General features: G+C 33.7%; 1 protein-coding gene across 7 annotated transcripts; it reads right to left on the reverse strand.

Moving 5' to 3' along the window:
* Positions 1 to 6,187: 6,187 nt before the first annotated feature.
* On the reverse strand, positions 6,188 to 13,391 carry LOC107823353 (putative mediator of RNA polymerase II transcription subunit 19b). 7 transcript variants are annotated; one of them, XM_075243983.1, is made up of 8 exons: positions 13,134 to 13,388; positions 11,492 to 11,558; positions 10,317 to 10,606; positions 9,857 to 10,069; positions 9,307 to 9,363; positions 7,950 to 9,118; positions 6,696 to 6,810; positions 6,188 to 6,616 (listed from the first exon to the last, which is right to left on the reverse strand). In XM_075243983.1, the coding sequence occupies exons 2-6, from the start codon at positions 11,520 to 11,522 to the stop codon at positions 9,068 to 9,070; spliced, it is 642 nt and encodes a 213-aa protein (XP_075100084.1). In that variant the 5' UTR covers positions 11,523 to 11,558; positions 13,134 to 13,388; the 3' UTR covers positions 6,188 to 6,616; positions 6,696 to 6,810; positions 7,950 to 9,067. The 7 variants fall into 7 exon arrangements, with proteins under 7 accessions (XP_075100084.1, XP_075100083.1, XP_016505468.1 ...); XM_075243982.1 differs by having other exon boundaries at positions 6,696 to 6,815; XM_016649982.2 differs by having other exon boundaries at positions 6,188 to 6,815; positions 13,134 to 13,391.
* Positions 13,392 to 13,609: the final 218 nt, after the last annotated feature.

Raw genomic sequence — 13,609 nt, forward strand, 5'->3', positions numbered from 1 at the left:
AAATAGAGAGATATATTTGGCCATTTTCAGTATTTTTAATTAGCCGTACCAAACGAGTTCTTAGTCTTGCTAATATATAGAACGAGAAAGGCAATAGGGGTTTGTATAACACTGGATGTTGCGCTGCATGATTCTATACTTCCATTGCATTATGAATGAATAAAAGTAATATACTCCTAGTTAGTATTAGACAGCAATAGTATCATAAATAATTTTTTAAATAAAGCATCATTTGACTGATTTGGTAATATTATACATAAGAATGTGGCCGACAATGATTTAACAATTATTTTAAACTCCATAGATATTAATGCTCTCCTTACTATTACTCCATATTTAAATCAACAGAAAATCACCTCCCACGTACAGTAGGTATATAAACTAATACTACACATTGTGTTTGTAGATGACTCACCAATACCGAGGGAAACAAAGAGAATAATTAACCCATTTTTTTCTAGGATTTAAGTTTTGCCGTTGGTATGTAAATATTATTATTTGTATGTAAATATTTACACAGTTACGTTATTTATACGTTAATTATAGATAATTTTTATTATAAATATTAATAAATAACGTAGTAAAAATGGTATATGGTATGTTATCACTAATTAAACTGTATAGATAGTATAATTTTTTTTTTTTATGTTATCAATATTAGTAAACCATTTTTTATCTATAGGAATATGAACATCTTCAACATGATTTCTTCACTACTATTTTTTTTTTTACAAATCTAGGAGAATTTTTTTTTCTGGAGCCGAGGTTCTATCAGAAATAATTTTTTAACCCCATCAACGGGGCAAATATAGCCATAATTTTAACATTACAATGAATTTAATCCTAAATCTTAATAGTTAAACCTATTAAATTTAAATTCTAGATACGTCTTTGCCCACAAGATAAGGGTAATATTTGTGTACACATTATGTTGGCCTCCGAGATCTTACACTGTAAAAATATACTGATTACGTTGTTATTGTTAGTAGTAATGTGAGCATCATATGTTCTTTAAAGGGATCCATTCTTTAAATGGTTTTTGGGTTTGATCATATGAGCTCTACTGTAGAATTCAAACTTAACCATAAAGTAAGAAAGTGTTATTTTATAGTACTTACTAGTTGATACTATTATAACACACAGTAATAAGATTCTTCGACCAAATTATAGATACTAGTATTACACGTTCTTTAAAGTGTGCTAATTGAGTTGCCCAATTACAAAGTTAAAGTTGCAAAACCAAAACTTGTTCTATTAGATAACTTTACATCTAAGACTTTTTGGATCGGACAAAACAAAGTACCCAATAATTAAATTGAATGTGTCCGAGGGTTTGTAGGTCCATGTTAGGCTAAAAAGCATTTATTATCCCTCATTCTTACTTATTACTAATTATGTAAATAAAAATAAATTTTGAAAAAATAAAATTAATTCCTAAAAATATAAAATGATCACTTATTGTAAACAGGAGAGAGTAATATCTAGTTTTATTGTACTCTTTAATAAATATACTTTAATAATCATAATTAACTATAAAATTTCTACCCTCTATTAGTTTGCAGATATGAACAGCTTATAGGTTATGTTGCCTCTGAAGTTCTGTGATTGCTATTGGGACTTGTTGTCCAGTAGTGGTCTTCTTTTTCTAAGTTTCAAAAATCAGTTTATTTTGAAAAAAGTTTAATTTTAGTGAGAAATATTTTGTGTTTGACTTATTAATTTAAAAAGTACTTCTGAGCAGTAATTAGTGTTTGGCCAAGCTTTAAAAAATTATTTCTAAGTATGTTTTTTCTCAAATTCTTTTTTCAAAAAAGTGATTTTGGAGAGAAACTATTTTTTTCTGCTTCTCCAAAACTGCTTCTACTTCTCCTCAAAAACACTTTTTTTCCTTTCAAAAACTTGGCCAAACACCTTAATTTTAGAGAAAAAAAATACATTTGACCAAAAAAAGCGATTTTGCCTCAAAAGAAACTTGACCAAACATGCTATTAGCTTCTTCTTTTTTTCCGTAGTTACACCTGAATTTTGGTAATAAATTTTTATTTACCAAAAAAAAAAATTATAAGAATATTTATATAAACTATCATTTTTCTCTTTTTTAAACGTATCACATAAGTAACACCACTCGCCACTCGGAGATGTAAGGGTGACTTTGTAAAAAAAATATTTTTTGTTTTCCTAAATCATTAAACTTATTAGAATAAATTTAGTTTGCTAGAAATCTAAAACAACTAATGTTTGGGAATAAATAAAGTATTAATCCATTTATCTCAGTTTATATACTAATATTTTCTTTTAATCTATTCTAAAACAAAATTAATAAGTAGTATTTCATATTTGAAAAAAACTATTAACTTCAATTTTATTTTTGATTACAATTTTTTATAGTCACACAAACATATTAACTACAAGTTTCAAAAGTTTTATAAACATGCAAATACTATAATGTGTTTAAAATCACAAGTTTCAGTGTCCAATAAAAGTTTAAACATTTAGAGAAACATAATTAAAGTATATATTCACAATAATTTGAACATTTAAAAAATGAGGCAAATAACTTTTTATAATATGTTAAATTGTATTGACTGTTTAAAAAGTTATTACATCATCTGTGATATAAAGCAAATCCTTTATAAAATGTCAAATAGTACTTCGCCCCCCCCCCCCCCCCCCAAACAACACACACAAAAAAGAGCTTTAATGGAGATTCTCTTTCCTTTTTCTCCACCAGTTCCATTTCTTTTTCCTTGAATTTGTCTGTTCTCTACCCTTTTGGAAAAACAAATACTATATCATTATCCCACTTGTTTATCGCATTGAGTATCTGGCGTTAATAATGATTTAATTATGCAAATGATATGCTTAATTACTTATTTGATGAAGAAAAACCTCCCTTGCTTAGTGCGAATATTTGTTGTTTAATCATTTTTCTATAATTTACATCCATCAAAAAAACTCAATAAAGTTCGAAGGCAAACCCAAATCAGGGAAACAAAATGAGTAAATATTTAGTGAAGTTCTATACAATTCGCAAAATGGGTGTCCATTATCCAATTAATGTACATATTTGTTAATGTCAAGTCTCTAGAATTATGAAAATGGAAAGGTGACAACAAAAGACAAAGCAAAAAGGGTCCAAAGGTACCACCACTATCCCTTAGCTCACCTCAATGAAAGAGGCTTTCGCAAGAGAACTAAAAAAAGCACTTTTAATAGGGTAGTCTGATACATAAAGTATTCTAGATTCATGCAGGATTCGGGAAGAGCCGCAATCCAAGGATATAATATAGATAGTCTACTCTACTGCAAGTATTAGTGATTGCTTCCATGGCTCGAACCAGTAACCTATAAGTCACATGAAAATAACTTTACTGTTGATCCAAAGCTCTCCTCCAATCACTTGCTATTGAAAATTTACTTGATTGATTAATTCGAACTTGCGCCGCATAGAGCTCATTAAGGAGGAACCGCTTCCTATTAATAGGAGCTTCTCTATCCCCAGGACTCGAACCTGAAATCCTTACGGATCTTAACCATCCACAACACATAGTGAAATGGAAAAGATGAAGAGCTTGAAATTCTATCATCATTTTCCTCTCCATTTTTCCTCCTTGTTGGGGGAGGTGCAGGGGTTGGGCTGGGGGGGGGTAGATCTTGCTTTCATGTTCAAATGAAAAGTAGTAAGTTGTAACCCCATATTGGACATCTCTATATTAGATGTCGTAGATGTATCTATTGGACTATTTTTGTCAGAAATGGCGTGGTATAGCCACTTTTTTAAGTGGTATTTACTTTTTAGCCAGTGTTTTTAATGTTGAACAAAAATAATCACTACTCTATTAAAATTGATACGAAAAGTCTTTTTTACCTTATCTTCATGAGTGGTGTGTAAATATTAAGGACATGGTGTCCTTAACTTCACGAGTGATGTGTAAAATATTAAGGACACTATGTCCTTAACATTTACATTGCACACATGAAGTTAAGGACACCATGTCCTTAACATTTACAATGCATATATGAAGTTAAGGACATGATGTCCTAAAATTTAACAACAGAAGTTGCAAATACAAGTTAATGATATTATGTCCTTAACATTTATACTGCACATATGAAGTTAAGGACATCATGTCCTTAATATTTACATTGCACATATGAAGTTAAGGACATATGTCCTAAAGTTTAACAACAGAAGTTGCAAATACAAGTTAATGATATTATGTCCTTAACATTTACACAGCACATATGAAGTTAAGGATACCATGTCCTTAATATTTACATATCACTCATAAAGTTAAGGACACTATGTCCTTAACATTTACACATCACTCATGAAGTTAAGGACACTATGTCTTTAACATTTACATTGCACACATGAAGTTAAGGACACCATGTCCTTAACATTTATACTATACATATGAAGTTAAGGACATGATGTCCTAAAGTTTAACAACAGAAGTTGCAAATACAAGTTAATGATATTATGTCCTTAACATTTACATTACACACATGAAGTTAAGGACACCATGTCCTTAACATTTACACTGCACATATGAAGTTAAGGACACCATGTCCTTAAGTTTATCAGCAGAATGTGCAAATATAGGACATTTTGTCCTTAATATTTACACATCACTCATGAAGTTAAGGACAAAACGTCCTTAACATTTACACTGCACATGTGAAGTTAAGGACATGATGTCCTAAAATTTAACAACAGGAGGTGCAAATACAAGTTAAGGACATTATGTCTTTAACATTTACATTGCACACATGAAGTTAAGGACACCATGTCCTTAACATTTACACTGCACATATGAAGTTAAGGACATGATGTCCTAAAGTTTAGCAGCAGAAGGTGCAAATACATGACACTTTGTCCTAAATATTTATACAACATTCATGAAGTTAAGGACACCATGTCCTTAATATTTACACCACCTATGTCTAGCACAGGGGTAGTTTTGTCCGGCGGGTAAAAATTTATTAAGCGCTGGCTAAAGAGTAAATACATTTAAAACAGTGACTAAAAAATAAAGACATCTCTAATAAGTGGTTATCTGTGCACTTCCCCCACTATTTTTGGTATAGTGGATCTATAAGCCAAAAAACCAAGAAACGTCTTATTTTTGTTGCGACATTGCCAATGATTTTGATTCCTCCATATATGCATGCAATGTGCCAACGGACATAAATAATTTTGGATTCCAGATGTCACTTGTCACTACATACTCTTCCAGCCTAAAATCAGATGCTTCTGCTTCCTACTTAACCTGCACATACCAAATTACATACATCGCACCTACATCAACAATACCACTCCTTTCATTATTATTCATTCCTCAAATTTTGGTTTTTGACAGAAACAAAGAACCACCACAATTATGAAATTCTGGACCAATGGCATCATTCGTTCAACTAAATATCAGATTTTAGCCAAGTTGATGCTACTCCCTAGTCCCTCCTAGAATGATCATGCAGAAAGACACATCAAATTACATCTGATGCCATAATCTTCTGGAAACAGTTAAATTCGGAACCTTCTCTGTCCGCACAAGGAAAGCATTATCTAGCTTAAATTCATAAGCTCACTGCTGAAAGAAAGTCATGGGTTTGGAACTATTCAAACCTTCTGAAAGTTGCCATCTTCATAAAACTTGACATATGATGTCTTTCCACATAGCACTCAAGAAGAAATTCAAAACTTGAAGATTAATGAAGCTCATCTGAAAGGTTCATTTACATTGCCAATAAGAAACACGACTTTATACCTACCAATCAGAACCTAGCAAATACTCTCCCTTTTTCTTGTCAAAGGGCACAAACTGGAGAGCCATGTTTTTTCAGTCATACAGATGGAGTAGCAAAATAAGCATCCAAAACTCTTCGTGTGTGTTGATTTAGCCGATCTGGAGCACTTTCATTACAAAACATGACCTCAATTAAATATTGAAACCTAATCAGACAATTGTCAAGCTGATAGCAAGTGCCTAAAGCTTAGCCTAAAACATCTACCTTGCCTATTTATATAAACTTGTAGGTCAGGTCCACTTACTTTTTCTTTTGTTGATTTCTAACCTTTCGAATGGATTGGTTGGTATAATGGAAAATAGGAATATTCGGTGATTCAAGAAGTGACTTTTCATTATTCAGAAATTCATAATAATGAAAATTGACTAAACAAATGTTCAACTTTATAACTAAGTCATACATTGCAGGAGGGCTATATTTTAGTCCAGGGTTTGAACAGAAGTGTCACAACTTTACACCTTGATCACTAGGAACATTAATGTAGCTCTTTGAAGTCCCAATGCTGCTAAAATAAATGCATGAAACATTGACATTGGTTTCATACTTTCATCTAGGAGAGAGTTACTTCATCTCATAAAATCCTAGTAACATACAAGAAGAAATTCCATTCCTAACAATCAGAATTTGTCATGTAATACATATAGCCACATCCTCATTAACATACCCCCTTTGTCTGTGGATGCTTAATGCTGACGAGGAGTCAACTTCAAGCTCAATGGAGACGACAAATGACAGAAGCCCAGACCAGCACAAATTTCAACCTTCTCTTCTTATTAGCCAAAGCTCCAAATAGTCAAGTCTAAGCCTAGAGAACAGAGCACTACATACAATAATACAATACCATGCATCAAGTTGTTAAGACTGACGAGAATCGAGGTTCTCACCGTCATTGGCGATTATATGCAAGCCCTAATATCTGATACAAGGAGGTTTCTTTCCATGACCTTCTACCTTGCAGTAAATCCACACCTTCTTGTCAATCTTTAATTAGTCCAGAGGCTATTCTGCATGGAAAAAAAATGATTTATTATGCATAATGCAGACAGTAAAATAATGATCAGCTCTGCTCTTGGTTAAAATAACCAAGTAGATAGTTTTTCGTCTTTTTTTCCCTTGATATAACCAAGAAGATATCAACAGCAGTAACAATACATCAAATAAACATGGCACATCATACATGACAAAGACGGAAAGTAGTAAAACTCCCAATAACAGAAGAAGATTACAGATACTACCCATTTCCTATTACTTCTTCAATTGCCTTGCTTGCACTGAAAATTATAGTTCCATATAGTACCAATGTTTCATTTCATAACTCCAAATTTAGGATTGGAAAATTACTTCGTGAAGGAACATCAGCCCACAGGAATCGTTCAATTCCATAACAGAATATATATCGAATAAGTATAAGAAGATCGAAGGACTTGCATATTTCCTAATATAGAAACCGAAAATAGCTTTACAATTTCCTATAGTGCGCTTCTAGTAGCTTTTCAATTTCCAATAGTGTGTATTACAATCAAAAAAAATTCCAATAGTGTGCTTCCAGGCGAAGCAAAACATGTGTTCAACATCAAGCAGCATATGTCATAAATAAAATAAACTCTAAAATCATTAATTGCACGGGAACAGATGATCATTACAGAAACTGGTTTAAGGTGAAAACTCAGAATGGTGCAGTGATTGAAGAGGAAGCTTGTTTTTTTTTTATAAAAGTCTCATCTTTCATCTAATGCAAATCGTTCTAAATTCAGATATTGAATACTCATCAAACATGTCCTATTTAGCCTTTATACACATAAATACAAAACCTTACAAGTTCTCTTTCTTATAAAGCCCAGAGTGCTGCATATACAGAAATACTATGGGAGAAAGATATTTTGAAAATCCATCGGTAGTAGCCATTAGTAGTTGGGACTGATTCCAGATTAGTCTTCAGCTGGTCCACTTCATTTACTTGCTTAAAAACAGCTTTGTCAGAGGATTCAATGACACATAACTGATAATGTTTAATATTATGCACACACATACATATGACAACTGGATCAAGAAACATTGCAAATGAAGGACATGATGATGTACTACTTGAATTCAATGTGCCAAAATAATAATAATAAACAACAAGAGTACATTTATACCTCTGTGTTTGGCATATCATTTGATTGCTTCTGATGCTTTTCTTGTTTACTGATTCACCTGTGCTCCAGCAAGGCTTAAACTCCCATCCTTTTCATCTAGCCTTGGCCAGTTTCACCTCTATTCTCCAGAGCACATTCAGAACATCATAGCAAAAGTTTACATCTTATGCTCATCTTACGACACAGATAGACATTGTCAAGGACAGCGATTCTAAAACACTTCCATGATCACATATCCAACTGATTGAAAGGAGTTTGAGGGAGCACCCAAGCACCCTCAACACATATTCTTCATAAATAAATAAAAAGGCACCATCAACACATATTTCTTCCATCTTTTTGCTGGATGAAGATGAATCTCTAACCGCAAGCTTCTCCATTAATGTTAAAAAGCACCAAGATAGACTTTCCTTTACCTTGTTACTGAATGTTGATCCATAAAGGGGGGGGGGGAATTGTCCCAAAATATTTGTAATTTTAGAAAGCCAAGAAGACATACAGTCATTGCTACTGCTTCCAGTCCATTTTCAATTCCACCATTACTACTACAAGAAGACATATAGTCACTAATTACTCATTTAAGGAAGAGATTAGGGTGCTTTAGTGAAATACCACTTATGATAAATGCTATATAATGGTTTTCTCAATAGGTGTGTCACAAAATTAAACAACAAATAACAAGAAGCAGAGGGAGTATAAGATAGGTTCCACTTTCGCTTCGATGAGAAGAAAACTTGATTTGATATCCAAAAGAGGCAGGAATATCTGTTAGCCATGCAGATGTTGCTCACTTGCTCCTTTATCACTGCCTTCTTTTCCCAAGGTGGACTTTTCAGAAAAGGAAAATAAAGCTTGAAGTAAATAAACCAACACTGTCCGGCTGAACTCATGAATGGCAGAAATGTTCGACTCATCCGACCAGCCATGACTTCCACGGAACAGCCTCACTCAAATGAAGATACAAATGGCAACACTAGCTCATACCATAAAGTTCTTCAATTAATGGGATATGTCAGGACATGAACTTCTGATATTTCACAATTGTAAGTAAAGGAACCATCCAAATTTTCAACTGTGAAATCTGAGGACAACATAAATTATAGAACCACATGCACATTTCAGACGGCTACCTTTATTGCACCAATCTCATCAATCTTTGAGCTCTTGTGCTGCAACATTTCAGGATGTAAGATGATGGAGCTTTTAGTAAAAGGTGAATGTATGTGTAGGGATCAGATCGCACATGCAATGAGTTTAGATCACATTTTAAGGTTTTCAGATATACTTTTTTTTAATAAACGAGGTTGCAAATATAGTAAAGAAAAAATATAATATAATTCAATATTTTTGAGTTTACCTTGCTTTTCTTGTGTTTGTGGACACCGTTAAGATCCTCCTCGTCATGCTTCCTTTTCTGAAATCATTATAATAAAAAAGATCAAAATCAGTGAGTTTTTTTTAATCCCTTTTAATCCTGTGAAGACTGAAGAGTGACTTTTTGATTGCCAAATTCCAAAATGTTGCAAATAAGAGTTGAAGCCAGCAACGGTGGTTTTTACAATGCAACTCAATAGCTAAGCACCAGTAGGGCAAGAACTTCAAAAAAAAAGTAGAATCAAATTCTCACACAGAAAAATTACGAAGTCCACATATCATTAACTAGATTGCAGATAATTCGAACTTGAGGCTATTTTACAGTAAAGGAATGGATCAAACTTGTGCCAATGGATCAGAATCCTAGTTCCGTCAGCTTTAAGAGATTCTATTCAGTTAAGAAAATGTTGGCTCTACTTTGAACTGGTCTTCTAAACTTCTGGATATAAAACCAAGAAAATGTTCACAGTAACAGCGTTCCATGAGAATCATCATTTTTGAGCCAAATCATTAGAGGTTAGATAGCAGCAGACCTTCTCGTGTTTCTTCGAATGCTCAGCACCAGGGTCATGGTGGCCACTTTTATCTTTCTTTTTCTCTTTACTCCGATCTTTATGACGATGTTTGTGCTTCTTGTGCTCTTTGTCCTTCTCCTTGTCTTTATCCTTGTGCTTTTTATGCTTCTTCTCCTTGTCTTTCATCTCACTTTTAGATTTTCCAGCTATAGTAGGGATGCCTTTCTCAGACTATCAAACACCATGAAAGACCTATTGATCAGCCACTAGTGTAATAGGCAAAACACTAACATTTCAGCGAAAAATTTGAGGGAAACCCAGTTCAAACCTCCAACTTCAGAAATCGTGAAGGAATAAGAGGGTTGCTTTTTCTTTTCTTTTTTTGTTTTTTGGAATAGGGTAAAGGAATAAGAGGGTTGCGTAGAAGAAGCTTAATAGATGGAGTTAAATCACTAAAGTTCAAAAGCAGATATCTTACAGGAGACAAATCGACTGGAGCCGTTTCACGTAGTTGGAAGGCTTCTCTAAGGACATCTAAGTCAAAGGGCCGGATGCATGATTTTATCTCTCTAGAAAATGAAGTGTCCTGTGTGAGCTGATCCAACTGCATCCCCTCCCCTTTCCTAATTTCTCTATCTCCAACCACATTGTGAAGATAATGTGTATCTGAAATTGATAATGGAAGTGACCTCTTGCAGAAGAACTCATAATGAGGCAACAACTTGAAATGACTAATAAGGTCACGAGCACCTGTAAGTTCTCTTGGCCCTAAAAATATATTTGGACCAAACCAACAACAGTTATAAGCTATAGATATAATTCTTAAACACAAATACATTCTAAAAAGAAGATCAAGTGCCTGAAATTTGACAGTTTCTTTTAATCTTCAACAAAATATCAAGAGATTAGTCTAAGGAATTTTAGAAACCAACTATATCTTTGAAGGAATATGCAACAAGAAAATACCACAATGGTTGAAATGCAATCTGCAGTCTCTGGTAATACAACAGTAAAGCCTGCCACTACACTCTGTAGGCGATACTATAAATTCCTCTGCTATCTAGATTATGTTCATTTGACACCTTGAATATGTAAAAATTCAACTAATGCTGAGTATTTCTCTTTTTTTAGGCTTTGCCTCACAAGCTTAGGTATAAACTCTTCCACAGTCTATAAATTCTTAAGAACCTCAAATTTGAAATGACTACTTCGCCGTAAAGTCAGAGTCCCAGAGCATTATTCTAACAACTAACACAATCCAAATCTGCGGGAAAACGCGTATGGCCATATTGCTTTCTGGCCTGGAACACACTTGCAAAAATCATTCTCCAACAAATAACTACTTCACATGTAGAGAGCAAAGATACAGAAGCAGCACAACCTTTATGACTGAATAGATGAAAGCAATTGTATCACTGTAAGCAGAAGAAGTCAGCATTGCCAGTAAAACAACAATTTTACTTCCTTGAAGTAAGTAAGAGCAATAAGACTACAAACCCTACAGCAAATTAATCGGCCAACAGGAGCTTGAGGGAGAATATTAATCAAAAAAATACATTCATGGTTCACCTTAAATCACAATTCAAAACCTAGGGATGCAATAAGAGACACAAAAGGTCAACGGCCTGCAGTACAACACTGCAACATTCTCACCTCTTCCGAAGTTCTTGCTATCTGAATCCATCAATTAGCACCCAGTACATGAGTAGAGCATTATTTCCTGGAAAGTATCGGTAGGTAAGACAAAGTCCAGAACTGTCTAGCACAGCAAAGGTCAATGTACTCAAAGTAGTATGCAAACAAGATGGCACTGGAGAAGAGAACTGGAAATGCCACCATGATACCACCAGCGTAAAAATGAAAGTAGTTATAGAGATCATAAACCTTGTCACTATCTTTTTCTGGAAAAACTACCTTATTTATCAAACCAGAATACCAAGAATAAAAGAAAAAAGGTGCCAAAAGCGACACTAAATCCAGAAAGAAAGACAGCATTTATCTTCTCAAATGAAGAGAAAACTTAGTATATGGGCTGACAGAGGGATCGATTCATATCCCATCTCTTTACCTCTACACTCCAGTGGATAGGGTGTTCTAATGGGACCATTGCACAGATACTTCAGAGTTCAGAAAGAAAATTGAAGTAAATAATAAGGAAATATAAAACGGACTCAGACTAGTCCTATGATACAACATTAAGATATTCTCCCAAAAAACAGTGCATAATGACGTCCAATGTTATCTACAGCCCTAAGAACAATATCTCCGTATAAATAGTGTATAATCAGCCTAAAGACTAGTTTTTTTCCAAACAGTTACTTCAAAAATGCAACATAAAAAAACTTTTCGACCTCTCACCATTGCCAATGACAAGACTGAACAATAAAAATGAAAAAGAAAAGAACCAAAACTCAACTTACAGTAAAAGAAAACATAAATTAACAACACCAGCAGCAATAAACACCCAGAGAAAGTAATAACAAAACATTATAAGCTCAATAAACTTGTATATGAAATTTTGAACTCCATTTACCAAGCTGGGAGTGGCCCCTGTGGAGGACAAGATGCATGAAGTGAGGTTAAGATGGTATGGGCATGTGAAGAGTAGAGGCGTTGATGCCCCCGTGAGGAGTTGTGAGAGATTGGTTGTGGTGGGCATGAAGAGAGGTAGAGGTAGGCCGAAAAAGTATTGAGATGAGTTTATTAGGCAAGACATAACGAAACTTCAGCTTACTGAGGAGATGATCCTAGATAGGAGGGTATGGGGGTCAAGGATTATGGTAGAAGGTTAGAGGTAGCTGGGTGTATTCCTTTGTCATCCTAGTGGCAGTAGTATTAGTCTTGTAGTCTTTTTTCTTTTTCTTTTTTTTTTCGTAGAGCTATATTCCTACATGTTATTTCTTTCGTTTAAGTTATTTCACTATATCGCTATTGTTTATATATCGTTATTGCTTATTGCTACTGCTCCTTTTCATTTTGTCCTTGAGCTGAGGGTCTTCGGAAACAACCTCTCTACCTCCGCGAGTTAGGGGTAAAGTCTGCGTACACGCTATCTTATGGGATTATACTGGGCATGTTGTTATTGTTGTTGTTGTTATAATTACCAGTTAAAACAACCAACTTCAGTTAACACAAAAAAATAAACACAAAAACAATCAATTGATGCATTACAATTTGTACTCAAAATTTCGTAATTTCACACATTTGATATCAATCGAACATCTTGATCCCAGAATTTAAAGAGTAATATCATTATACAGAGAATTCAAATTCTTAACTATGAGGACGAGCTTACTCGATCAAGCGGAGAGAAATCCAATAGGTAAATTATGATTCTGCGGAGCACGAATCTCGTCTGCTCTCCAATTGAAAATGCTCCTGAAGCAATAATCAATTTAGAGAAAAAATTAGGGATTAGGGCTTGGCAATTTACCGTGGGCTTCGTCTAATTTGAACTAGAATTAAAACCCTAATTTTGCTATTTTCGCAGAATTGAAAAGCTATTGGCTCAGGACAGGAGAGAAAGAAATGTATTACTGCGTGTTATCAATATACTATATTTTAATACTATATTATAAGTGGAAAACTCTAAGTCAAAGTTAAATTATTAAAATATTCATAAAAAAATAGTGAACTTTTATACCCTCCGTAAATAAATAAATAATTTCTTATTATAGTTAAACTATTGTATAAAAAGGTAAAAATATTTCATCATAAATATCCTTTATCATGTTAATGGTAATTAATAATTCATTCAACAATAAAATACGT

This window comes from Nicotiana tabacum, chromosome 22 (genome assembly GCF_000715075.1).
Source record: "Nicotiana tabacum cultivar K326 chromosome 22, ASM71507v2, whole genome shotgun sequence".
In the NCBI taxonomy this organism is placed as follows: Eukaryota; Viridiplantae; Streptophyta; class Magnoliopsida; order Solanales; family Solanaceae; genus Nicotiana; species Nicotiana tabacum.